Source organism: Acomys minous (assembly GCF_964271855.1).
Source record: "Acomys minous genome assembly, chromosome: 8".
NCBI lineage: Eukaryota > Metazoa > Chordata > Mammalia > Rodentia > Muridae > Acomys > Acomys minous.
In genome coordinates this window covers 30,404,548-30,431,385 of record NC_140489.1, presented here as the reverse complement: position 1 = coordinate 30,431,385, position 26,838 = coordinate 30,404,548, and the positions used below count along the sequence as shown (strand labels likewise).

General features: G+C 51.9%; 3 protein-coding genes across 16 annotated transcripts in view; 1 reads left to right on the top strand and 2 right to left on the bottom strand.

Annotated features, from left to right (window-relative positions):
• The window catches only part of TMEM63C (transmembrane protein 63C), a 71,748-nt gene extending 63,095 nt beyond the window's left edge, over nucleotides 1-8,653 (top strand). For 7 of the 8 annotated variants that reach the window (XM_084792687.1, XM_084792688.1, XM_084792690.1 and 4 more), the window contains 6 exons: nucleotides 117-279; nucleotides 728-833; nucleotides 1,203-1,370; nucleotides 3,424-3,533; nucleotides 4,886-4,954; nucleotides 7,919-8,653. In XM_084792687.1, the coding sequence (XP_084648813.1) occupies nucleotides 117-279; nucleotides 728-833; nucleotides 1,203-1,370; nucleotides 3,424-3,533; nucleotides 4,886-4,954; nucleotides 7,919-8,113 (811 nt within the window). In that variant the 3' untranslated portion in view covers nucleotides 8,114-8,653. Of the gene's footprint in view, nucleotides 1-116; nucleotides 280-727; nucleotides 834-1,202; nucleotides 1,371-3,423; nucleotides 3,534-4,885; nucleotides 4,955-5,130; nucleotides 5,398-7,918 lie in introns of all 8 variants that reach the window. The other variant, XR_014781210.1, reaches the window with a different exon arrangement.
• Nucleotides 228-22,307, bottom strand: NGB (neuroglobin). Of its 7 annotated transcripts, none has more exons than XM_084792709.1 (5): nucleotides 20,075-21,002; nucleotides 18,723-18,834; nucleotides 17,868-17,987; nucleotides 4,481-4,614; nucleotides 228-320 (listed from the first exon to the last, which is right to left on the bottom strand). In XM_084792709.1, exons 1-5 carry the CDS (start codon nucleotides 20,161-20,163, stop codon nucleotides 311-313), a joined length of 465 nt encoding a protein of 154 aa, XP_084648835.1. In that variant the 5' UTR covers nucleotides 20,164-21,002; the 3' UTR covers nucleotides 228-310. The 7 variants fall into 7 exon arrangements, with proteins under 7 accessions (XP_084648835.1, XP_084648834.1, XP_084648833.1 ...); XM_084792708.1 differs by lacking the exon at nucleotides 228-320 and adding an exon at nucleotides 753-870 and having other exon boundaries at nucleotides 20,075-21,003; XM_084792707.1 differs by lacking the exon at nucleotides 228-320 and adding an exon at nucleotides 22,278-22,307 and having other exon boundaries at nucleotides 4,303-4,614; nucleotides 20,075-20,319.
• A 2,120-nt stretch (nucleotides 22,308-24,427) lies between these two features.
• POMT2 (protein O-mannosyltransferase 2) overlaps nucleotides 24,428-26,838 on the bottom strand; it is a 42,394-nt gene continuing 39,983 nt past the window's right edge. The window contains exon 21 of the mRNA XM_084793196.1: nucleotides 24,428-26,779. Coding sequence (XP_084649322.1) covers nucleotides 26,674-26,779 — 106 coding nt within the window. The 3' untranslated portion in view covers nucleotides 24,428-26,673. The remainder of the gene's footprint in view (nucleotides 26,780-26,838) is intronic.

Below are 26,838 nucleotides of genomic sequence, written 5' to 3'. Positions count from 1 at the left end.
TCTCTTTCTCTTTCTCTCTCTCCTCTCCTGGTTCTCTCTTTTCCTCCCCAACATCTCTTTCCTCTGTCTTTGTCTTTCCATTGCGCTCCCACCCCCCACCTTCCCCCACTGCCCAGGTGCGTGTTCCTTCCAGACAATGGCGCATTCTTTGTCAACTACGTGATCACAGCGGCCCTGCTGGGCACAGGCATGGAGCTGATGCGCCTGGGATCACTCTGCACGTATTGTACCCGCCTCTTCTTTTCCAGATCAGAGCCGGAGAGAGTCCACATCCGAAAGGTGAGGGCCAGCCCTTTTGTCAATGTAGTTCTCAGCTTCTCCTGGGAGAGAAAGAAACGGGTCTGCTAGGAGCCCTGGGACACAACATGGAAGTCTGGACCATGGGTGGCTCGCTCGTTCTTTCTTTTTTTAAAGATTTATTTATTTTATTATGTGGACAGCGCTCTGCCTGCATGCCAGAAGAGGGCATCAGATCACATTATAGATGGTTGTGAGCCACCATGTGGTTGGTGGGTATGGAACTCAGGACCTCTAGAAGAGCAGTCAGTGAGTGCTCTTAATCTCTGAGCCATCTCTCCAGTCCCTTGGTGGCTGTTTCCCAGACTCCACGGTGGGAAGAGATGTTGCCTGTAGGACAGTGTGTCAGCCAGTTCCCTAGAGGAATGCCAGAAGTAGCCTAGACAAGGGAGCCAGGCAACCTCAGGGTGACCCTTGCCTTCTGCCTTAGAACCAAGCCATGGATTTCCAGTTTGGGCGAGAATATGCGTGGATGTTGAACGTCTTCAGCGTGGTGATGGCGTATAGCATTACTTGCCCTATAATTGTCCCTTTTGGTGAGTCATCTACAAGGTACCCCCAGGGCTATGCAATCTGAAACGAGAGGGGGAACCAAGATCCATAGCATCAGGCTACGTCCCAGAGCATGGGGAGTTCTGGGACAGCCTGTGGTAGGGAGGTGGCAGGAACAGGGCTAAGCCATGGGACTCTTCTGATGGCTGCTAACAAGGGCTGTTGGTTGAAAGCATGTGCGAGTGAAAGACATCACCAAGCCGGCAGAATCCGTTCTAGAGGTGACAGAAGTCATCTCTGTAGGTCTCCCACAACCCAATCCCTGTCCTCTAAGCTCTGTGGGTACCCGAGGGCAGCTCAGATCTGCTAGGTTGGTGCAGCCAGTGAATGCATCTCTGTCTTCCGGTCCACAGGGCTGCTGTATCTGTGCATGAAGCACATCACAGACCGCTATAACATGTACTACTCCTACGCGCCCACCAAACTGAATGAGCAGATCCACATGGCCGCTGTCTACCAGGCCATTTTCGCACCACTCCTGGGGCTCTTCTGGATGCTCTTCTTCTCCATCCTGAGAGTAGGTGGGTGCCCAGCCTGCTCTGTCTGACCCTGTGAGTCCCTTGACACCATCTCTGATAGAAGAGGAAGGTTCAGGTGAGAAGGACATTGCTCGTGGGACTTGGCCATGCCTAGTGACTGCTCTGGGCCACGGTGCATGTATTATTAGCCGTGGCAGAACTTTGAGGCAAAGGTAAAGTCCAAACACTGTGCATTTTGGCCTTGAGTATAAAATGTCACATTCCTTCATTCTAAATGTAGATTGACAGAAAATAGAAGAGCAGCTTTTGGGACTCAGGCCCCATGACGTTTCCTCTAGGAGCCGATACGCTGCCTGCTCTCATGGGTTCGCTAGAACCTAGAAAAAGGAATCCGTTTCTGCAGAGGTGGCTAGCCTTGCCTCACCCTTTGGTTACACAAAGATGCTTCTTCTGCCTTGGGGAGCCCAGAAGCACCTTCACAGAAGTTCCCAGGGGCCACAGGCTGTGTACTCCTTAGCCTTCTCCCGGCTGGGTCAACCACGTCACAAGGCTGTCTCCAGCCCCACTGCTCTTCTCTCTAGTTGCAATATTTTATATCATCTGAGGTGCATTTTCTTTGCCCTCTGTCAGAATGACGCCCTCCATTATGCTCACAGCACAGTGATTTGTTAACATTCCATTTCCTATCTGTAAGGTTTTCCCTGCCACTTGCAAGGCTTGGTTTTTTTTTTTCCCTCCTTAAATGAATCTTTCTAAATATCAAAAATGGAAAAAAACAAAAGACCAAAAGCTGTTACCCATAATCCCACCTAGAGCTATTCTTTTTCTTTTTCTTTTCTTTTCTTTCCTTTCTATTTTTATTTTTATTTTTATTTTTATTTTTATTTTTATTTTTGAGACAGGGTTTTTCTGTGACAGTAGTCCTGGCTGTCCTGAACTCACTTTGTAGACCAGGCTGGCCTTGAACTCACAGAGATCTGCCTACCTCTGCCTCCCGAGTGCTGGGATTAAAGGTGTGCCCCACCACACCCTGCGTCGAGCTGTTTGTTTGTTTGTTTTTTTCTTGTTCCCTCTGGCTAGCATTTGCTGAGGGGCAGAGAGCAAATTGAGGGTATTAGTTTGCTCTTACTTACAAAATTGTGACCATCACATCGTAACTTGCCATCTTGTACCCTGGGTTTTCATCTGCACATCACCTCCCAAGTGGCTTTATATCTGTTAAGAATTTGTTTGAACGTACGCCTTTGTCAGGGGCATCCAAGGCTTCAGCTTATGTCAGCCCTCTGTGGTTACGGCACAGCAGTGAACTAGTGAGCTTCATCTGACAGTCACCAGAAACCAGAGAATTGACTTCTCATACCGACCTTGTTAAAAAACCTGTTGCCATTGGGGCTGGAGAGATGGCTCAGTGGTTAAGAGCACTGGCTGCTCTTCCAAAGGTCTTGAGTTCAATTCCCAGCAACCACATGGTAGCTCATCACTAGATTGATAATGAGATCTGGTGCCCTCTTCTGGCATGCATGTGTACAGGCAGGCAGGCCACTATATATAAAATAAGTAAATAAGTAAGTCTTTAAAAAAAAAGAAAACCTGTTGCCATTAAGGAGATCAAATATTCACACATGAGATATGTAAATGACTTTTGAAGGCTGGGTTGCTTTTCAGTGTGATTAGTAATGGGCCTGGAGGGGAAAGGAGGGCCAGAGCCTGGGGGGCAGTAGCCTAACTGGTGACCCGAAGATACCTTTGAGGAACCATGGAAGCAGGTAATTGATAGATTAAGAGGGGCTTGTTTAATGGATATTGGTGTGGGAAATTTAAATCCATCCAAATTCTCTCTTCCGTAGAATACAGAGTAAGGCACATTCTAAACTGGCCAAATAGAACAAAAGGGATGCCCTTAGGATGTCACGCTCACTCCCCGTGCTTGGAGGGAGTGTTGTGCGGGGGACTTCCTCTTTCCTAGCTCAGTGGTCCCATGGCAGTTCGGAAGCTGGTGACCCCAGGCATCTGCTAAAGCACTTCCGTTTCCCTACTTCCACCCTGACTGCAGCGCACAAGCTCCATGCCCACTGTCTTTTCTTCTCCCTGGCAGGTACCCTTCACATCATCACTTTCTTCTCCTTGACTTCCCTCATCATCTCCATCGTAATCGCCTTTTCTGGCATTTTTCTGGAGAAGCTCCGAATAGTCCATAAATATGAGGTGAGTTGCCAGCTCGCCCTTCTCGCCCCTGATTCTTCTGGTCTCGAGGACACAGTTCTGAGAGACCCTGGTAGAGGCCCCCAGAACACAGCAGGACAAGAGGGCTGGCCTTCTGCACTAGCTCAGGGTGGTCATCTAAAGACACAGCACCCCACCCCCCACCCCCACCAACACCTCGTCCAAATAACAGGCTGCTGCTAGCCTGTCTCTCCCGCCACAGGAGTTTGGTCCAGCCACTGTGAGTACCACTGCAAGGGGGAAGGAGGAAGAAATGGAGGGAGACAGGGGATGGTGGTGAATGGAGCCCAGGCTATGGGGCACTTGAGGATGTCTGTTAAGAGGCATCCCTCGTGAATCCTCTGGCTCTTTGGCAGGGGTACCCAATCTAATCATTAGGCCAGAGACAAGAGTACATCCACACCACCTCAGAAGGCCTACCAGCAATGCTGAGTGTCTGCGTCAGCATTTCCCAGGGTGAACATCCATGCTGGGGCGGGCGAAACATAATTTTTGCTCTTTGTGATTGCATGCTTATCTTTCCAATTGACCTTCTGCTTACAGTAACTGGTTCTTTATAACAGCAAACCGTTTCCTTTCTGAACGATGTATATACAGAAAGCTGGGTTGAGGCACAGCACCCTGCAGAGGGAGCCTTCTGGAAGCACATCCTTCTTTCTCTGTCTGTATCTGGGACCTGGTTGGAGCACAGGCATCCACCACTATTGCTGGCTGGAGTGCCAAGCTAGAGTAGGACCATAATAAATGTTTCTCCAACACACACACACACACACACACACACACACACACACACACACACACGCTCTAATATTATGATATGTCGCCAAATCTATTTGCCTTTGTGCCACCCTAGAGATGGAGGGTGGTAGGACACCTAGGTAAGATTGATTGGGAATTCCTAGACAATGACACAGTCCAAGCAGGCCCACCTGTGAAACCCCATTCCAACTTTGATCATTCCCCCTTTGTGGTTTTGGGGACAGAACATTCCAGAAGGGATTCTTGGCATCCAACCCTTTCCTTCTTTCTTCTGGGCTTCTGCCCTGCCTGCTGGTCTGAAGGTCTAGAAAGAGAAAGAGTTAGCCAGGCAGTGGTGGCACATCCCTTTAAATCCCAGCCCTTGGGAGGCAGAGGCTGTGAGTTCGAGGCCAGCCTGGTCTACAAAGTGAGTCCAGGACAGCCAAGGCTACACAGCGAAATCCTGTCTCGAAAATACAGAAAAAGGAAAAGGCTGAGGGTCAAAGTGGCAAGTCAGAAGCTCAGATAAAGAACGGGAACGGGGCAAAGGGCAGCCCCCATCCTGTGACGGACCACCCTTCCTTTCCTCACTGCAGCCTGAGGAAGAATCAGAGACTGTGTTTGATGTGGAACCGAGCAGCACGACCTCCACGCCCACCTCCCTTGTGAGTTTCTGCCTCCACCCTGGGGACAAGTCAGGAGGGTTGGGGCCTTGCAGGGCTGGTGCACTCCAACAACGTGGGGGTGGGGAGAGACACCAGTGTTTAGTGCCTACCCTGGGTACTGGGGAGGAGCCGGGACCCCTGGGTCCCCTCTTCTGACGCAGCAGGACTTGGCCCAGGTCCAATTGCTTCCGTGGCCCTGGCTGAAGAGCGGGGTGAGAAGATCCAGCTCTAGCACGACAGACAATAGAAGTCACCCCGAGAGGAGTCAGCCAGAGATGACGTACTCCATCAGGGAGCCCCAGATCTCAGACTCCTCAATCAAATAGACGCAGGGGCATGCTGGGGCTTGGCCTCAGGACCCAAGGCCGCCTCCCCAGGGCACAGGCGTTGGCCAGAGCAGTGCACACAGAGCTGCAGGGAGCTATTGACGGACCCAGTGAATGGTAAGGCAGGGGCAGCACCGGACTGATGAGCCCGCCAGCCTGCCAGGAGCTGAGGCTGGACAGTGGACTGGGCACAGAGGTTCCCATGCCCTTTGGCTTGCCTGGATGGCAGGAGCCCTCACCTTCATCCCTACCACATGTGCTCACTGCAATCATCTATGCCCATTCGGAGCTGGGCACAGGTCCTTCATAGCCTAGTGCTAGGCACCTTCGGGCCTCCAACAAACACTGAAGAAGGGTGCCAGCAGGCCTGGGCACTTGGGGAAGTTTCCCCCAAAAGGGACCATGTCATGGAACTGGAGGAATGGGAGGAAAGGTTGCCAGGTGAAAGAGGGTATGGAAAGAGCCTTGAGGAAGAGGAAGAGCCTGGGGCAAGGGCTGGAAGAGATGATCTGGAGACTGTAGGGAAACAGAAGACATTGTTCAATTTGGATATACAGAGTATGCTTTGGGCAGGGCCCACACAGCCCAGAGGGTTTTGTTTTGTTTTTTTTTTTTGTTTTAGTGGTGGGTAGAGTTGGGTCAGAGTCCAACAGCTTCAGGCAGACCCACCTGGCCCTGTGCACAGACAGTAGCAGTGTCAGAACCATGGCTGGGTCTCACATGAAAGGAAAAACAAAAAGCAAAAACAAAAACCAAGCCCTACAGCCAGTGACACACTGTCTCGAGAGACAGGGAAGAGACAAAGAGCCTCTCAGGGATGACTTTCTCTGGCCAATGGGAGCACCCTCGCTGTTAGCAGGGGAAATATAAGAGCTACAAGCCTTGCTGTTATCTCTCTGGGTTAATAAACTTCCATGACAGGGCTTTTAATCCCCAAAATTTTAAACTATTACCATTTTGCTGTGTGGAAGATTGATTGAGCACACGGCCTTACGCATATTGGGTAAGCGTTCTAGTAAGCTATGTACCTACCCTACGAGATCCACTAATTTAGACCCCAGTGGCCGAACCGAGTCTGAGCCAGGTCCACATGGCTATAAAATCTGTGCTTAAACAAGCAAACAGACAGACAAACAAGGGATGAATGAATAGAACTTACTATTTATGCATATATCTATTTTTTGAGACAGGGTTTCCATATGGGCTACCTGGCCTCCACCTTCAGGCTCAAGTGACTCCCACACCAGCTTCCAGAGTAGCAGGGGCTGCACAGGCATGTGCTACCATGCCCGGCTTAAACTCTTAAAAATCCTTTATGTTTACAACAGTGGGATCTGAACGTGGTAGGCAACTGTGGGGATGAAAGACAGAGGAGCAAGAATGAGGAAATAAAAAGTTCCTATTCCCACCACCCAGGGACGGTCACTGAGTGGTGTACATTCTTCTCGACATCTCCAGACACGTGTCTCTCTTCCAAATAGCTTATGCTTATATGTACACGTATGGAATTCTATTATGTATATATGGGTTTTTGCTAAAATGAAATTCTTCTGCACGTGCCATTTTATAACCCGTGTAACTATCAGTATGTTGCCATGGATATGAATTTTGACCTTTTTTTTTTTTGCCTACCCATATTGAAATGCCCTTCTTACTCATCTTTTATAACTGGCCCAAACCCAGAACCGGTTGAGTGTCTATGCTAGATTAGGACTATGGAAGGGCCAAGGCAGTCCCTGCAGAGTGTCCCCACCTTTCCCTCCCGTCCCCGTTGCCTGAAAGCTGGAGGCTTGAGAGGCTCAGGTTCCATGCTGAGGCTACAATGGACCCTGGAAGTACAGTGTGTCACCTTGGAGATCTGTAACATCCCGTTCACTCCTAATGAGACCACTGGGTATGCTACCCAGGTTTTCTGCTGTCCAACTACAATTCCACCCCCCCCCCTTTTTTTTAGCAGCTAAAATGTCTCTAGTGTGTGCTTTGGCACATGTGTCTAGATAGCTCTCAGGACTGTTCCCAACTGGGGGTTTCTGTTTATACTGGAGTAGGAAAAGAGTTCCATCCATCTCATAATTGCCTAGTAGATTGAAAGCCACTACAAGAGATGACAGGTTGCCCTTTCCCCCGGCACTTCCTGTGTCTCCCTAATCTGCTGCCTTCCCCGGCATCCTTAACACCAGCTGTCAAGTGTGACAGGAGCCTGCTAGCACTTCTCAGTTCTGAAATCTGTGACGTGACGTGTTGCAGCAAAACATACTAGCTGATAAATGGAGTTCTGTCCAGTTCGGGGAGGCCCTAGGCCATCTTCCTCTGCATTCTGCCTGAGTGGGACGGATACTGTGTGGAACGCATGCTGTAGATGGGGAGTTAGGAAGCCTGCCTCTAGACTAACTCTGGCAACTCCAAGGTAGTGAACAGCCTTCATCTCTCGGAGCTCACTGAATGAGAAGCAAGGTGGAGGAAATGGGGGGGTAGGAGAGGGAGGGTAGGGGTGGGGGGATGGGGGGGACGGGGGCAGAGAGGACCCAGGGCTTGGAGGGGGCAGAGCTAACTGGGTGACGTATGAGTAGAGAGGGTGTACTCTAGACCTGCCTTCCAATATGACCTTGCTTCATCTTCCCCTCTCTGTTCCGAGCAGCTGTACGTGGCCACCGTGCTACAGGAGCCGGAGTTGAACCTGACCCCCGCCTCCTCCCCAGCCCGGCACACCTATGGCACCATGAACAGCCAGCCAGAAGAGGGAGAAGAAGACAGTGGTCTGAGGGGCTTTGCGAGGGAACTGGACTCAGCCCAGCTCCAGGAAGGGCTGGAACTTGAGGGCCGGAGCCACTGATTAGGACTCCAGTTAGGGGGCCAGGGGAGAGCCTGGCAGGGGGAGGCAGGAAGGAGCTCCCTCCCCCAGACTTTGAGAAGCTCCTGGAGGAGACATATGTCACCCTGTGGCCCTGTGAAGAGCCAAACCTGCTGACTAGCCAGAAAAGGGCAGGATTTGGGAGCGGTGGCTGAAGTCCCGGACACAAGAGACTGAAATGCCACGTGCTTGCTGGGGTCAAAGTGGGCAAGTGTGCATATGGGAAGAGGCCCACTGAAGGCTTCCTGGGCCTTTACCATCCCCCTAGTCCAGCTGCCCTTCAAGGATTGCTCCAGACCCGGGTCATCCACTGCAGTCTGAACAGACAAAGGTATGTGTTACTGGGTCTTGTGGATAAGGCCCAGGTTTCCCTGTGGAGCATCTAGAAACTCTGTACTCACCCCCTGAGTAAAGGGGCAGCTGGGACAGCCCTGGGAAGTGATTGAGGCCTTCCCTGATTCTCTGCCCTGCTATCTGCATATAATGATAGCTACTCAGGCTCATTAAAGGAGACCTACATGCATGTGGTAAAGGAAACCATGGCTAATCCTTACTGGTTGACTTAAGGGTGTTTGTGTGTGTGTGTGTGTGTGTACACATGTGTACATGTGTGTGCATGCGCGTAGGCGCGTGTGTGCAGACACATGTGTATGTGCATATGTATATGTGTGTGTGCATGCGTGTGTGTGTATGTGTGTGTGTGTGTGTGTGTGTGTGTGTAGGGGTGGCAGAGAGTTCAGGAAACAACGTCTTCTCTCCAAAACTGGGCCATGGAAATCAGACACAAGACACACCTCTCTAAGTCCCAAGGATAAATGAGAAGGTCCCCAAAGCCTAGAGGCGGCCACCCAAGGACATCCCCTGCCCCATGTCTGGGAGCACTGAGCCTCAGCATGGCCAAGACTGGTGACAGTTCCGGCTGCAAACTGAAGGCACTGGCCATCCCCTGCCCTCAGAAGGGACTCCTTCTCTATCAAGCTGCCTGGCTTCCAGCGTGGTACTGGCTCAGACGCTCTCGTTGCTTCAGACAGTGATGGTGTTACCCTAGTCCTGCCAGGGTTACATAGAGGAGGAGTGATGCCTCCATGGAGAAGACCCTTCTGGAGGGCAAGCTGTTTTCCCAGATCTGCCTCCAATTAAAGGAGCAAACAGCTGCAATGCTGGTGACTCGGCCCCTCTGCACCATGCTGAGGTGTTGCAACTTCTGCCTTGTAAGCCTGAGCCACCTGAACCAAGGGGTCTATAGGCTCCTGAGCCCCTGAAGCTCCTCCCCAGATATCTGGATCCCTCTTTGCTGTCCATTCATTGCAGGTGGGTCCAGGCTCTATCCAGCTCAGCATCTCCTCCACCCATGGCTGCCCTGAAAACATCACTTGGGCCCACCTCTATCACAGCCCAGTCCCTCAGGCAGTTCCAAGCATCACGTCAGAGCAGAAATAGTTGCTCAAGGGGCAGGCAGTGTCACAGCTGAGGGCTTGGTCCCAAATACTAGCATGGTGATCTTTGCGGACAGCTTGAGTCAGCTGGGAAAGAGGTCAAGCTTTCCTTGTGAAGCTCGGAATAAGGGGAGACTTATATATAGCCATAGACTTATACACCCCAGTACCCCAAGGCCCTCACCCCTGGGATTTTATCAACTGGGGAAAGAACGTCTTTATAGCAGAGTGGTCAGGCCCAACATCCAGGCCCATCTTTCCAAAGTGGGGAGTGGCAGTTCACCCCCTTCCCCAGTCTTGATTTGGAATGTAACCGGAAGCTGGACCAGGGCCACTGCTTGTTGGCACCTGTCCCAGATCCCTGTAGCTCTGTCTGGTGCTGCTGGTCCTCCCTTCTAGCCCCCCACCCCCCAGCCACTGTAACCCACCCATGGAAGCTTCCAATTCAAGGGGTCCAACAAACAGCAGGGCTGGATGGCTGGAGGGCTTTCCTCCTCTGGATCTGGGTCCAGCACAGCCTGGTTCTGATGCTAATGTTGGGCAAGTGCTCTCCCAGGACTTGAGTTTGCAAGGTCACTAGAGGCCAGACTCCTTCATCTTCTTACACATGCCGACAACTTCCTGGACCTCCTCAACACCTGCTATCCTAGCCCATTGCTCATCATCCCAGCCTGGGCCATACTCAGCCCATCCATCTTGATCCTTTCTGGAGGGAGCTGCCTTCTAGGAGACCCAGAATGACAAAGAGCCTCCTAGAGGGGACTCTTGCTTGGAACAGCCCTCCCCCCCCCCACCCCACCTTACCTACCTGTCCCTAAGCTGCCTTTGGAAGCAAAGTGCCTATCAGCAGCATTGCATTGGGGAGGGTGGGGGTGGGAGTAGGGGTGGAGGGGTGGGGGAGACAGGCTAATCATGGCCACTACCACCAAAGGAATGTGCCAGAATGCTGAGCCTAACCTTCTTGTTATTAATGTATGACTGTGCCTTGAATAAAAAGTCCTCCTCACATCTGCTGGCCTGTGCCTCTGCCTTGGACCGACAGGGCGTTCTCCATTTGGAAGGGGCCAGAGTTATTAAGGGATGACCCCCAAATCACACAGCATACCTCACTGCGTGACTCCTACCCTGGGGCCATTGCTGCCTCTGCTGGGATCTCTTTACTCCCCATGGCCTTTCCTGGTCCCAGGTCTAGGGTAGAAGAAAGGGGAGGCCTGGTAACTGCTGACAGTTGGTTGGAGACACAGGAAGTGGCTCTGCGTCATTCCGTGCAGCAAGGGAACGCCATCCTCGAGACCGCTGAAGCAGTAGCACACCTGGCCGAGAGCCAAGCCAGGACAGCAGATAGACTAGATTTCAGGGCGACACCCCCATGTAGAGCCACAGACAGGGCTCTGGCCTATATATCTGGGGATACAGAAAAGAGGTAGTGACAGTTTCCGGGAGAGTGGGGGACAACGCGGTAGGGCTGGGCAGGACAGAAAGTGGCTTAAGTAGGGCTGGAGAGATGGCTCAGTGGTAAGAGCACCGCCTGCTCTTCCAAAGGACCACGGTTCAATTCCCAGCAACCACATGGCAGCTCACAACTGTCTGTAACTCCAAGATCTGACACCCTCACACCAATGCACATAAATTAAAATTAAATCAAATGTTAAAAAGGAAAAAGAAGTGGCTTAAGTAAAGCTCTTGTGGCAAGGAGAAGAAAACAGTTCTCTGCCAGGGAACATGCCTCTGGGTATAGGAGACTTGAGTTCTGGTCATCTTTGCCCATGTGCCTGACACTAGGCTGTTACTTCGTCCCCAGAGTAGGAGAGGAAGACCTCTCAGCAGGGCCCGCTTACCATGCTTTGTGGATTTGAGCTGCTGCAAGAGAGGGACCTAATAAACCACGAATTTCTGGAGTGCCAGCTATCTCTCAGGGGGTCTGCCTCTTCTTGGAAACTACAAACCCCTAGCTTGCAGACATTAGGACATTCCACGATTCTCCCACCCTTTCAGGGGACACTGCGCAGGTGGACACGAAAGGACCCAAAGAAATGTTGAATAGAGGGCCTTGTGTAGCCCAAGGTGGTAGGGATGCTCAGAAGATGCAGGGCCTGGATCCCTTTACTTCTCAGGGAAGGAGGGCTGGTGGCTTGGATGATGGGTATACCTGCCTGGGGTGGGACTAGGAACAAGGCTTGGTGCCAGGAAGGCCTAGAACACCAGCCTCTAGGCTATGTCCACAGGGCACTGAGGCTCCCAGGCCAGGGTCATACTGGACACCACTAGCCTAGGAAGGGCAGGAAAGCCTGAGTCTCCTTGTGACTTCTGCCTGGAAGCCATCAAACCCAGGACAGGGAGAGGAAGCTCTTGGCCACCCTGCCCCTGCTGCTTCTCTGGTGGCAGCTCAGGTCTGTCCTGAGGAACATGGTTGCTAGCTCGACTGCAGGCTTCCAGGCGCTCTGTGGGAGGCCTTAGGACATGGGGGAGCTGGGGTTCCAAGAAGGGCAAGCTCCCAGCTCTGCCCAGGAGAACTGTTTCTGAACATCTGCCAGCCTTCAGCTTTGACAGCCTGCAGTCCAGCATCACCCAAGCCTTTTGTTCCAGCGACAAGTGGGAGTCTCCTAGATGGACCAAGGTTTGGGGCGGGGGTGGGGGTGGGGTGGGGTGCTTGGTCACCTCAGTATTACAGAAATCCCCAGCTAAGTATAGCAGGCAGAGAGGGGAAATGGTTCCTGCCTCAGGTACCACACACCCTCACAGAGCTCAGTCTCATCAGCCCAGGCTAGAAATGAGTAATGGGCACAAGTCCTGCCATACGGATCTTCCCCTGCAATAAATATGACTCTTATTTGGCCACATCCTGGGCCTCGGGGTCCTTTCTACTTTGTCAGCTTCAGCGACTGTTTAAGGAATCGCCTCTTCTCTCTTCTCTAAACACAGCCCAGAGTGGCTTTCATGACAGCCTGCCCATTCCTAGGCAAGAGAAGGTTCCAAGTGCAATAAACAAAGCTGTTACATAATGGGGTGTCAGGCAGGGCTAAGTGCTTTGAAGAAAGAACAGAACAAGATGAGACTGGGGACAGGAGGGCATTTCTGCCCTCTAGGATCCAGATGAGGATGGGGGTGGGGGCAGGAAGCGTGGAGGGGCCGACAAGAATAAGTGCAGGGCTCAAAGAGCAGCGAGAAGGCCAGTGGGGCTGAAGCAGAGTGAGCAAGGAAGGGGAAGGCCAAGGCAAGTTCTGAGAGGGCAACAGGGCCTGATGGGATTCTGTTAGGACTCCAGGCTTTCCTCTGGTGATGTGGGGAGCTGCCACGGCAGGCAGAAGGGTTATAGGATTGTCTTACATAATTTCCCTTTCCCCCCCCCCACCCCCCAGATTATAAGATACATTTTTTAAAAATTGAGTCTGGCTCTATAGCCCAGGCGGGTCTCACAAACTCTTCAGTCTTCCAGAGCTCTAGGATTGCAGTTGCATGCCACCATACCCTGCCATCTTATTCATTCTTAAGGATACAGTTAAGCACTGTTAAATACGTTGATTATAATATACAATTGTCACCCTCAGCCACTTTTACAGTGTGTAATCTCTGTCCTTAGGGAGCAGTTGCTTCCCTTCCTCTTCCTGGCCCCAGTAACCAAGGACACCGTCATGTACCGAGGTGAACACTGGGGCTGGGGGGCAGGGCGAGGAGCAGAAATTCCAACTGGCGCTGTCTGTGAAAGGGGATACGGTAGCAACAAGTGGTGTCATATGCTACCGTAAGGGCTGGAGAGGCCTGCGTGGAGGAAGGTGGGTCAGAGAGAAATCCAGAAGCCAGGATAACTCCAAGATCTTAGCCAGAAGAACTTGACAAGCGGTAAAGGAGACTGGCTGGGAACGAGGTGCCTGGAGCAGACTGCATCTGGCCATGCTACATCTGAGACGCCACTGGCTGGATACGGAAAGGTAGGCTGGCAACTTTTAAACCTTGGGTCAGTTGGGATGATGTTCAAGTCAGGCACTGGCCAAGGCTGGGCTGGGAGCAAGCACAGATGAGAAGGCGGCCCAAGAGGTGCAATCAACACAAGGGGGAGAGAAGAGCCCAAAAGGTGATGAAAGGAGCTATAGGGGGCACCTGAGGAAGCAGAGGAGGGGGGCCACCCAGAGAGGAAGGAGGGAGCCTCAGGGCTCACCAGTCACAGCAGCAGAACTATGGCAGAGAAGCACAGAGCATCAGCCAAGTAGAGGACGCTGGTTATACGTCAGCAGACGACCTGGTTTCTCCCACGAGACAGCGGGAGAAGGGAAGGAGCCGGCGCAGAAATACTTTAAAGACTTTTAAGCAGATGCAAAGCATGGTGCAAGATGCAGACTGATGATTCTGAGATAATCAGGGGAGCTGGCATGAGGTGATGCTGTGATGTTCGTGACTTCAAATGTGAACAGAGTGTTTAGAAACGCCTAAGGAAAAAGCAGCAAAGTAAAGAACACGGAGCCTTGCTTAGAAACTCTAGCAAAGACAAAACAGGGAAGGGCCAACCTCAAGGTGATGCCAGAGGGGTCCGTTATTCCCTGGATTTTTGCAGCTGGTTGCATTTTTCCAGAAGGTTAAACATTAAGGAGCGATGAACTCGGCAAGTGGAAGGCTAAGACAGGACCCCCAAACTGAACAAGATGGAAGCTACTTGTGACTCCGATCCCAGCAGGTAAGAGTGGAGACAAAATCTGCCTGTGGTATATTCCCATTTTGTGTGTGTGTGTGTGTGTGTAAAGTCTGGAAATAACACAGCAGCCAGAAAGCTACTCTTCTGATGAATTCTGCTAACCACGGAACTAAAAGGAGTGGGGGCTGAAGAGGGGAGGAGGAGTTATTTCACAGACACACAGACACACATGGAATGGTAGCATATTTGAGGTCAAGCATCTATGTGTGGTGGCTCACGACATAGGCCAGAGAAGGGTGTTTGGCTTTTACTAAGCCAGGTCACTCGGTCACTGGCATTAGGCTAGTACAGAAAACTGAGCTTAGCTGTCGTTAGGTCAAATGGGGTAGGGTGGGAGGGGACAAGATCCTGCCTGCTGCAGCCTGCTGAGGTGGAGAAAATGCTTTCTGTGCGTCAGTGGGAATAGCATTCCCGGCAGGCTACTGCTCAACGTCTGCAGCCCCCACTGCTCCCCAAGACCTGAGCTGGACAGAAAAGACTGCCCAGCTAAGAACATGCAAAATCCAGCTGGTACCAGTTTGCTGCCCATCCATACTGAGAAACAGAAGCTACCCCACCCACCACCTGGAGTCTATGGGAAAGTAATCACCTCCTTGGGCAATGGTCACTTCTCATGCTAAGCTCTCCTACCATGTCCTGGGCTGCTTTTATAGCTGCTTGCCTGTGCGGTCCCACACCACAGACCCACGCACTACTTCCCTTGGGGAATAAGTATGCTGTGTGTCTTATTCGATTGTGTGTGTGTGTGTGTGTGTGTGTGTGTGTGTGTGTGTGTGTGTGTGTGTTACTCTGACAAAATGCTTGACAGAAATGATATAGGAAAGATTTATTCTCTCTCGTGGTTCTGGAAGATCTCAGACCATCATGGCAGGAGGACCTGTGGAGTTCACAGCAGTGGGTACGTGCCATGGTGGCGTTTCAGAACATAGCGGGCCAGGAAGGGTGGGAACCAGGATCAGGCTCCCACCTTCAAAGGTCCACCCCTTAGTGCCCACTCTGACCAACCAGATCCCACCCTCAAAACAGTTGCTGCAGGCTAGGCAGCAAAGCATTCAAAACTAGCCCGTTCAGATTCAAGCCAGAGCACTGGCCATTCCAAGCACACATACAAGAGGAGGTTATGTCTCATTCAAATTGAGTTCTAAGTGGGTAATGCTGGAGACTGGAAACCTTCACTAAGCAGCAACTCAGGGACAGGGTTCTCGTCACTCTTGTTTGGCCTGTGAACTCTGCATTAAACTGGTGAATGCCTGAGCATAAGGTCCACGTGGCTATCTGGAGATGGGCGTGGCCAGTGTAGAAGTGTCCTAATAGCCACACAGACTACTGGTTAGAACTGTTCCCTGTCCCACTTGTTCCAAGGGAAGCTGGTCCAGGTGTGTGCCCAGAAAAAAAAGAACTGGATTTGGTGGCCTCATAGCGAGTCTGGGCCCAAGACCCTCCAAGCTGCCCCACCCACCACCCATTGCCTCTGGCCTTCCCTTCCCAGGCTGCTTCCTCTCCCAGCCAATCAGGCCTTAGCTCTGCTGCCCCATGTCTGTCCCATGTCGACCCCGCCCTGCTCTGAGCCCTAGTACTCTGTGGCTTCACCTAGCACAGGTCAAAGCCCACAAAAAGTCTAGCCATGGAGGGTCAGCGCACAGAACATGTTTATTGTGAGTTTATAGAACCACAGCACAGGTCAAGAAAGTGTGGGAGGCTGGGGATGGGAACAAGGGCCCACTGTATTTTCTCCTGCTCCTCTGCCCAGGCATAGATCCACCTTCAAATGTTTAACACAGAGTTAGGGGCCCATAGCTGGGGTGTGTGGTGGTGGTGAGAGAGCAGAAGAGGGTGGAGAGGCAGAGCTTCAACCCCGCTAGAACAGGGTGGCAGGAAGAGTCCCAGTGCTCTGAGCCATGTTGGATGAGGTCATTCCTCCTCCTTGCCCTACTATTCTCTCCATTCTGGCTGGCCAGATGGGTACCCCCAAAAGAATATTGGGGTGCTTCTACCAGAAATGCTGAACCAAGAACATACGGGGTATTGAGCAGCTGAGTCTCAGGGTGTTCGTTGCCACTGAAGAACACCATCTTCCCTGCTCCCCTTGCCTGAGATCCTCAGAAACCCTAAAGCCATTCCTTCTCTTCGTTTTTGGAAAGTAAACAGACTGACAGGAAAGCATCACACTGGGCAGGCAAGATGGAAGGTTCTAGAAGCCTAGCCACTTTACATCACCTTGGCAGAGGCTTCTATGAGAAGAACCGCCCCCTCCCCCATTCCATCTCACTACCAGAATGATTTGGCCTCATGGAGAGAGCTAACCAGGCATGCAGGAGTATGTCTGTGAGGATGAGGGGAACCCAGAGGCCCCCTAGAAGGAAAAACCACCTCTTGGTAGTAGGGGCCCTCTCCTATCACCTCTCTAGGATGGCCAAGGAGATGAAGACCAAAGTGCAGAGAAGCCCTGGGGGAGGGGCTGAGGCCACAACAGATAGATCAGCAGACAGACACGGACAGGTGGGCGCACTGGCTTGTCTCTTACTCCCCCTCCCAGCCTCGGCTCATGGCTTGCACCACAGCTCCATAGAGTTGGCTCCAGGCGGCCCTTGTAGCTGGTGTAAAGTCGGGACCCAGGCACTTCTCCAGCATGTGAAGCAGGGACTCGCCCACTGTCTGCGGAGGCAAGAGGTACCCAGTCATCAGGTGAGACAGCTGCCAGTAAGGGAACACAGGCTTTTCTTCTATCCCACAATGGGAGAGGCAATCAAGAGCATCCAGGCTTCCTATTCACAGAGCTTTCTAGCAAAGGGGTTGGGTACCGTCATGGCCGGGGTTCCTCATGAGCCACACCTGGAACACACGTGTACCGGGGTAGGATCCTGTCTTTGGCACAAGTTACTCTTGTGACTGGTTCTGGCCAGTGGGATGTTAGCGACAGTGGTGCCAGCAGAGGCTTTCTAAGCTCTTGTACACTGGGGCTCATTACCCTGGTAGCAGCCGGCCCCCTGAATAGCAGTCCTTCCTTGCTGAGACTTAGCTAGCGTGAGGAAAGCTTAAAAGCTCACAAGGTCGCCTTAGACACCCTAGCCCCAGTGGAGCTGGCCTCAACACAGAGGACTCCAAAAAGACTCCAGAAAAAGAGCTGCTCAGCTGAGCCCAGCCACAAGACTAAGGATTTGCTTTTAAGGGTGGATTTCTGGGGTGATTTGATACCTATAAATAGACTGATGCCAAGGGCTGCTAAGACTTCATGGTTCTCCCCACTCTCCCCCATCCCCACCCTCACTCTGAGTAAAGGTTTCTCTGTGTAGCCCTGCCTCTCCTGAAACTCATGCTATAGATCAGGCTGGCCTTGAACTCAGAGATCCACCTTCCTCTGCCGGGATTAAAGGGGTGAGCCACCACTGCCCGACAGCCTTCATGGCTCTTAAAGAAGTCCCGTTAAAGAGAACTCTGAGGCTCAGGGAAGCTAAGTCAGTGTTAGTCACATAGCAGGAACGGAACTGGAGCCGACTTTTATTTCTTGTCATCTGAGGACCTGGAGCTGTGAGGTGGGGGAGGGGGGCAAACTGGGAGAGAGTGGCAGCTGCTGGTCTGGCGCTCTGAAGCAAGAAAGTACCCCACTACCCACCGAGAAGGAGCCGAGGCTTACTCCCACTGCCCGGTGCTTCCTGCCCAAGCTGGCCAGGTACTCCTCCAGAGAAGACAGGTCCTCCACATTGGTCACTGCAGCATCAATCACTAGCATCACCTGCCAAAGACACAGAGGGCCCAGCACAGTCCTACCTGCCTCCCACCACAGCCTAGAACCCAGGCTTTGAGCTCAACAAGGGAGGCTTTCAGAATGCTGATGTCCAGATCAGAGGTGGAAGGTAGCCAGTGTCTGTATACAGTAGGTGCTCAGTAGGTGCTGGCTCTGTGATTGATATTCCACTTGTGACGCCCTTCTCTTTTGAGGATCTCAAACCCTTTGACATACCTTCAGAATAGTATTGCCTGCACAGGACAAGGGTAAAATGAGGCACTGAGAGGGATCACCAGCCCAGGTGGCTCCAAGTGGCCAAGATCCACCAATGCAACCCACGGGAGCCACAGGTCAAGGTTGACAGCAGTTTACCTGGCTGCGCCACGCTGGCTTGAGAACAGGGTGGAGGAGGATGCTGGGTCCAATCCAGAGAGAATAGAATGGTGTGTGTGTGTGTGTGTGTGTGTGTGTGTGTGTGTGTGTGTGTGTGTATAGCTGTATGTGTGCAGAAGTTGTGCATATGTGTGCAGAAGCCATGTGCGTGCGCGTGCAGAAGCTGTGTGTGTATATTCAGAAGTAATGTGCGAAGCTGTATATGTGTGCAGAAGCCGTGTGTGTGTGTGTGTGTGTGTGTGTGTGTGTATCTGTGTAGAAGCTGTGTGCATCCTTATCCCAAGTCCCTTCTCCTTTACCAAGACAGTGCTTTGCAGATCTGAGAGCTCATGGCTCCACCTCCCTCACCTTCCTAATGTGGTCCAGGAACTCCGGGGAGGAGAGACAGTCCTCAGGGCTGGAGAACTGGCGGCCGTTGTACTGGAAGAGAGGCAGCAGGCTGGGTTCCAGGGCAAAGAGTCTGTGGGTTGGGAGCAGGGGTCATCAGCACCCTGAGTGGCAACCACAGCAGACCCTGGCTGGCCTGAAGAAAGGCACGGTACACTCCTGACCTGGCACTCGCCAGCTTACTCAGTCTCCCCCCATCCCTTCTCTGGACACCCTCCAAAGGACACTGTGTCCCCAGCCTCTCACATTACCTGGCAGACAGCAGCCCCTCCCTAAAAAATTGAGGGCTGAGTTTGGGACAGGAAGAACCTCAACCAGAAATCTAGGGGGAAACTTCCCTATCAAAATTTCTCAACGTCCCTGTATCTGAGATGGCTTACAGGGTGATGACATCAGAACACACTCTTTGTACTACTGAGCACCAAGCATTTCACACGTGGCTAACTGTAGTTGTGAATACCTCATACTTTTAAGCAGTGGGTTCAGAGGAGGAAAGAGAAGCCCAGAGAGGCTAAGCAAGCTGCCTTAAGTTACACAGTAAAGCCACAGTGGGCATCAGAGTCGGGGAGAAAATGATTTTAGTAAAAATACAGTTGGCACAAACAGAAAATTCCAACCTCGCTGGGGGAAAGCTTTCATTTTTGTAGAACTCCTGTGTGACTGAATGTATTCATTCCCCTTCCAACTGGGAGACGGTTTGCAAAAGTCCTGTTCCGAAGTTTTGGACTAACCTAGGTAGCTGTGATGGGGGAGTGTGACTCCTTTGGCGAGCCTGAAAATCAGCCTCTCTTCTCCCATGGGGCCTGCCTTTTCTCTCTCTTCCCAGTGGTGAGACTGGGACTTCTGTGGCCCTGCAGCTGGACCTTCTCTGTTCTAAGCCTGTGCTTTCTACCGAAGGGTTCATATTACTGGTGGCTGGATTTGAGCTCTCCTGGGCCGCCTCTTCCGCTCCAGGGTGCATAGGTAGGAAGGCATGGGAGCCTGTCCCACAGATCCAGGTGCCTGCGCACCCGCAGCTGGCCTTCAGGTCACTCCTACCCGCCTGGACCCCTGTGAGCGACCCTACAGTCACTACCCACAGGACAATGAGATAGAAAGAGTAGGGGGCACTGTATCCACCAACCAGTTCAGATGGGAGCCACTATCTGGGAAAAGCAGATGGGACAGCACCACCTGTCGCTGCTGCACATACACCCCTCTCTCCGGGAGCACCATTGCATGCGGGCCATTTCTCCTTCTCGGTGACAAGTCCAGTAATCCCACTGCTGCCAGGCATCCCTCCACTTGCACCCGGGTGCTCCCGCAGCTCTTACCTGGCGAACAGGACAGTGCCGTGTTCCAGAGGGCTGCGGCTCACGGCCCGCCAGCTCTGCCGGATCAGCTCTGGCTCTGGGCGCTCCATGCTCTCTCTCCTCAGAGAAACGCGGGGTGCAAGGATGGGACCCTCGGGGCGTGGGCGCCGTCACCGCACGTGCAGCGCCATCTCCACGGCGACGCGGGGGAGCCCCCCTCCAGGTCCAGTGCCTTAGTCGGGCGGGGCCCAACAACTGCGCCTTTGCTGGAGGATGCACAACGCAGCTTGACCGAGGGCGCTTCCGGGGACCCCTGCTCAGGCAGCTGAGCTCTGCGCGCCCTGAAGCGAAGCTCCAGAGAGCCGCCCTTTAAAGCTATGGTAGCTCCCACCCGCTCCTGCCCAGGGAGGCTTCGGCGCTCCCTCTGCACCCGCCTTAGACAGGGACTACCCGAGGCCTGGGAAATGTCCAGGCTTCAGAGCCTAACAGACTTTGCCAAGCCTCTGGGATTGTTTCACTCTTGAAAACTAGTGATGCGACTACTTATCTGGGCTGGCTTGTGGCGCATGCCTGTAAATTTCAGCATTACAGAGAGGTGGGAAATTGAGAGGGTTAAGCCACGCTGGGCTACACAAGTTGCCTCATTCCCCTCCCATGAGTAAATAACCACTTCATATTTCTGATGAAGAGACCCGGGGCCCAATGTTCAAGGTGAATCCCATTTCCCCACCAGAAAATTCTTGGGCTTGCCATTTCTTAGGCTCATGGTCTTTGCTCACATCCCCGATTGCTGTGTTCCCTAGAGTTCTGCTAGGGGACTCAAGTCACCAAACTGGTTTCCCTGTCAAGCCTTGGGTTTGACTGGGGCATTTGTACAACTTTGAGCCTACCAACGTTCTCAGCTTAAGGGTTGGAGGCCAAACCACAGTCATCTCAAGTGTGGGCTTCGGCCTCAGCCTGTTGAATCAGAACGGACCTCCACCCCTGCAACCCCAGAGCAGCAACTAGTAATGCACTACTTACGTATCCACTGAGTCAAAGTCACAGTCTGCCATCCCATGATCTACTGAAAATGGTGATAAAACCCCAAAACAAACGAACCCTCCAAAACAAAAACAAAGAAAACAAGGGCTAGGGAGACAGTTCAGCACTGGGGAAGCAGAGGCAAGCAGATCTCTGTGTTCCAGGCCAGCCTGGTCTACAGAGCGCCGACTCTAAGGCAGCCAAGGCTACACAGAGAAACCCTGTCTCAAAAGGAAAAAGGCCAGTCGGCTGTAATATTAGCACTGAGGTGGAAAACTGTAGGATTTCTGGGACTAGCTAGCCAGCCAGTTCAGTGGTTGTAGTTACTGAGGAAGACACATACAATACTATTTTCTAAAAGCACTCAGGTAAGTCCTGTGCTTGCCACTCAGAGCATGCAGCTGGCCATCTGTCAGATAGCACTGCCGCTCCAGTGGCCCGGGCACTGGAGAACTCACGTCCTCTATCATCACTGTCTTTGAGTCTCTTGTTTCCTCAGATGTACTGTAAGGGCGTGAGTGACAAGGTCTCTAGAGTCCTTTGTTCCATGGATACAAATCAGTGTCCCTGACCCTCAGGTTATGAACAGACTGTGGCCCTGTGGGAGATGCGCCGTGCTTGGTTTCTGCCTTTTAGAACTTCTGGGAGGCCTTCTATCCTGCTCCATCCAAGGCCCATGAAAGCATCTGCTCACCCTCACCCGAGGGACGCTTGGGCACAACCTAGTCTGCTCTTCTCCATCTCTCTGTGTATCTCTGGGTCTCTGACTGGAGCAGGAGAGGAGCAAGGCTTCGAGTTAGCCTGGCAACAGGCCTGTGTCCTAATGAGTTCAGAAGACCTCAAGCGAGAGCACTAAGGGACAGCGCTTTCTGCAACCCACCTGGCTGTTCTGCATCCCGCCCCGCATTCCACCCAGCGTGTACTTCCTGAAGGTCCTCACGCAGGACCCTTCTTGCCTCTTCTCTCGGCAGCATCCAAGGTCTGAAGGATTCATGGGAGTAATGGATTGATGCCCTATGTGGAGGAACCAAAGCCCCAAACCCACAGCTCCTCTTTATCTTCCTTCCCAGAGCCAGAGGAGACAGGACTAAATGTGCTCTAATCTCTGCTCCCCGCCCCCCCCCCCAGGGGAAGGCCTGAGAATCTGGCATAGCCTAAGCAGTCAGGGTGAGGTACCCCAATCACAGAGGGCCTGAATTACATTTTGAGGAGTCGGAGAGGTTCACTCTTTCCTGTGGGACATGCAGGAGGTTAAAATCTAGGACAATTCAAGTGATCTCTAGTCAGGGCTGTCAATGTGTCACTAATGTCCTTAAAGAGCTAGCTGATTGGGCACGTGTCCAGACACTGTGGCCATTAACTGTACCCTCCCAACAGCCCTGTGCGGGAGATGCTGTTTATTATACTCTCTCTCATCTTACAGATGAAGAAATGGGAGGTCAAGGAAGTCACAGAGTTAAAAGAAAAAAGTGGAGGGAGCAGAGTTTGACCTCAGTTCTGATAACCTGGCTTACTCTCTCCAATGCCTCCCTCAAATTAATAGACCACAACCAGGAGCCATGTCCATAGTTCAGGCTGAGCCAAGGTCACTGGGTCTGAGTCCAGCGTATGCTGCAGCCAGTTCATGCAGCATTAGAGCTGATTATGAATCTCTCCCCACTTCTCATTCGGTGACATCAACTTAGGAGCTCGAAACAAGCCCCAGAGGAAGTGTCCGCACCATGGAAATTGGCAAGTGTTATAAACCCGGGTCTAGTTTTGTCCCCATAGGAACCTGTTATTAAATATTTACCTCCACTGATCTGGGTACCCCTGGAGGGATCCTAGAAAGCCTGGATTCTAGCTGAGCTATGAATGCATTAAGCAGAATGTACAAAACCTCAGGCGGAACTACACCACCTTCCAGCTGGGCCCAGCCTCATCTCAGTGTCAAGGGCCCCCAGGATACTCCAGGCAGGTGCTTCCGGTGCAGAAGCAGGCCGGGGCTAGAAGAGTGTCAGAGAACCCCTTCTGCACCAAGGCCTGCCCTATGATTTTCTAACTGTGGATCGTTAGGAAAGTAATATAATCTCTCGTGGGCGCAACGGAGATAAGGACATTGTCTTTCCTGGACCTTCAGGAGGACTAAATGTCACATGTATCAAAATGATGTTAACTGGCCAGATTAAAGGCACACACCTTTAATCCCTGCACTCTGGAGGCTGAGGCAGGCTGGTCTCTTTGAGTTTGAAGCCAGCCTGGTCTACAGAGCAAGTTCCAGGACAGTCAGTACTACACAGAGAAACCCTAGCTTGAAAAACAAACAACCTCCGAAACTCAAAACTACCAAACACACACAAAAAACAAAATCACCACCCTCAAACCCAAACCCAAGATGTCTACTACGCTGTTGCCACTCACAGATAATGTGGTCCCTTACTGCCATGTCTGTCCCTGGTATCTTCTACCTCTGGAGTGATGGGAATGACCTCCTCCTCCTGCATTATGGTCCTTAAGGGGAGGCAAGGTAGTGCAGAAGACCCTCAGGTTCACAGAGGCCCCTGTAATCCAATGCTAAGTCAGCAGTCGCCTTCTGTAGATGCTGTGGAGTGTGGGGAGAGCCCCACCTGACTCAATGTAAGAAAGAAACGAAGCCCTAAATGAACGTATATTATCAAAAGGGACCTCAATGCCTCAGGCCTATGGGAATGGTGGCCGTGGGAATGCTGACAGAGTGTACGGAAACACGGACCCCAGCTTCTCCCTTCAGGATGTCTCTTCCAACAGCCAGAAGCCTCTGCCTGAGACTAGCTAACTCCTCTCCGTGTTGTTTATAATAAACAGGCTGAGCTTCTAGGCAAGTAGCTGTGCATCTCCACCATAACTCATGTCCCACCTGATCACAGCCTTTCTGCATGTGTCTGGATGGTTCTTGCATCATCTCAGTCAGGTTTTAAGGACCAAGCCCTGCAGGATAGGGTGGATCCTTTACAGCTGGCACTCCTGACAGCAGACCATGATAGGATGGGGCCTTCGGTTAACTGGAATAGGAATTTGTTGTCATGTTGGGCCACACAGCTATTTCAGAATTTAGGGGGAGGGGAAAGGTTCCCTTGTTTCTTTTTATACTGTCTGGGAAAGTAAACAAGAAAAAGTAGGTTCAGCTTCTTACTGGTTTTAGCCTAAGGAATGGAAACAGCAGCCACTGTGTCTCAAGTAGGCAAGTGCTTGGGAAGGCCCACATGCCCTGGGATTAGGCTCTGCCTGGATAGAGCCTGCTGGAATGAGAAGGGCCCTGAGACACCATGTTGGTTCTTGCCATCCAAACATTTTTCTCAAAGACACGTCAGATCCAATTAAGCACAAGAATACTGTGGTGTTGAAAACAGGAGCTATTTATTACAAAAGTAATAGTCTCTGATTATCCCTGGAAACCTAAAGAAAAAACGAAACAATAAAACCCCAGTGTAGTGGGTCAAGACACTGGCTGTGTCATGCTGCCTGGTGCATCTTCCTCCTTACCAGCCATGTGAGATACGTCACATCTCTGTCAGTTCCCGAGGGCGGCAGCCCACATGCACAGCAGCACCCTAGAGTCCAGTGCCCTTCCACTTTCCAAATAGAACCCAAGCACTTAGTGATACAAGTGGCCTTTTCCCTATAGACCTTTCGGCCAGTTTGGGTATAGAAGACAACAAAGTGGCACCACTGGGGAGGAGCGCGTAGGAGCCCGCTGAGCTCCCTTGTCTACTCTGGCGTTGAAGGCTGGCCCTTAGTCACTCTAGGATACCTTCCCTCTAACAAGTGCCCCGGAAATAAGGCACAAGAAAAACATCAGCCACTTGTTAGCTGTCTGATGGGCCACCTTGTTAAGAGCCAAGCACAGATTCCTGAATCACCTCTCTCTGGGAAAATCTACCAAGATGACACCCCACTGGGCTGCCTGGGCCTGCAGGCAAGGGTCGGGGAGGACAATGGGAGCAGAGCTCCCCAGTCCATGCCAGAAATGCAATTAAGCAGGCAGCTCGGACTGTGTGCACAAGCCACACTTCCTGCTGCGGGGAGAGGAGCAGAGTCAAAAGGGCTGCAGCCACGGGAGGGGATGGCAGTGGGCCTCAGATCTAATTAGCTGCCCTGCCTTGCTCTTGACGGGGCTGCATTTCCTCTATTAACATTAATGATGCTCCAGCTGACCGTCCAAGCATGGCCCAGAAGCTTCCCTCTCCACCACTCTGTAGGTAGCACAGCCTGTCCCTGAGACCAATTTCCAGTCTCCGTGGCAACCACCTCCTGAAGATGCTTTAAAGAGGTCTGACCCTGTCAGAGTCGTTGGGAGCTACAGTGGAGAGAAAATGGAGTGTGGCAAACTCATCATTAAACCTTGAAATATCAAAAATCTTCTGGGATCAAATGAATATTTTGTTCTGAACTAAAAGGAAGAAGGCAGGCTAAAGGGCTGGACTTGGGTTGATTTCATTCTAACCAAATTTCCTTACTCCCTTTGGGCAAGGAAATGGAAGGAGCAGCTCTGAGCTTAAAGTGGTAGACAGTAGAAGCCACCATGTATTTTTAGGGGCTCTGGGTCTTTGGAGAAAAGACTTGACAAGGCAGTGCCAGAAAGGAAGGGAAATGACAACAAAGCAAAAGAGGGTATTATCAGGGAGGGCCGGAAGTATAAAAACTGGGATGCCAAGCAAGGAATAGCGACATGAGCCCAGGCAGGTTGAGTGTCCCTTCTCCCAGCATCTCAGCAGATACTCAGTTCCACAGCCCTTTGCTCTGACTCAGCTGCTCTATCAGCCAGCAGGGCTTTATCCTTGGAGCCAGGCAGATGCAGAGAAAAGGGGACAGGCAGTGAGGGACAGACTCAGGACACATAGCAGACAAGATGTGGGCTCCACCCACCCAGTTCAGACAACAGGGAACCAAAAGGCCAAACACAGACTGGCAAACTCTCTGCCAGCTTGTACCCTGGAGCCCAGTGCACTGTACACACTACAGGTAGGACTGCATCCCAGAAGACACTGGGGACGTTGCAGAAGGCCAGCCTCAAAGCTTGGGGGACTTTGCCAGCCTGCTGGAAGCATGAAGAGTAGCGGAGTTTCAATGGTCCCACCTGTTGTGCCTTTGTAACACCATGAGGGCTAAGGGCGGAACTCTCAGCCCTCCTGGAGATCAGAAAATTTCTTACGGATCTTATAAACCTAAATGAAACCAAATCCAATGTGAAAAGATAACAGAGAATATCCTGTTAACCTTGGACCATTTCTTGGAATTTATGAAAGCTGGCGGCCACTTCCGTGGTCTACACTCCAAGGGGATTGGACATACGTACACTCCACGCTCACAGCTGCTTTCCTTGTGTTTCACAGGAGAGGGAACTAGCACCACGCAGTGCTGTAGGTCAAGTGTACCGTGTAAGTGCTGTAGACAGGGTTGTGGCTCTTTTAGTGTTGAGTTAAATCCAGGTCTATTTCCCAGAGATTGGTCCTGGGGATAGCAGAAAGCTTTGGACTCCTCAGGCAGTTCCCTTGAAGTTAGAAGGGTCCAGGACCTGGCTTCATAGCTGGGTGTCCCTGGACAATACCTGGAACCAGGCTGGGGTCCTGGAAGTGGTCTCAAAAATCCCATGTTTCCAGCCACTTTAGTCCTGCCATTGGACTCTCAGGATCCTGGGCGAGGGGACCAACCATCCCATAAGCCAGTGGGTGGAAGAGGTAAAAGCTATGAGAGTGAGAGAAAGGCGGTCAGCATCCCAGAACTGCATCAAGGAGCAGTTGCTG

Excerpts from the sequence above, each read along its gene's own strand:
- NGB (XM_084792707.1), bottom strand. The coding sequence starts at position 20,163 with ATGGAGCGCCCAGAGCCAGAGCTGATCCGGCAGAGCTGGCGGGCCGTG. Across the intron at positions 18,835-20,074 it reads GGCACTGTCCTGTTCGCCAG|ACTCTTTGCCCTGGAACCCA; the intron begins GTAAGAGCTGCG and ends CCCAACCCACAG. Across the intron at positions 4,615-17,867 it reads TAAGCCTCGGCTCCTTCTCG|ACCTTCAGACCAGCAGGCAG; the intron begins GTGGGTAGTGGG and ends TTCTCTTTCTAG.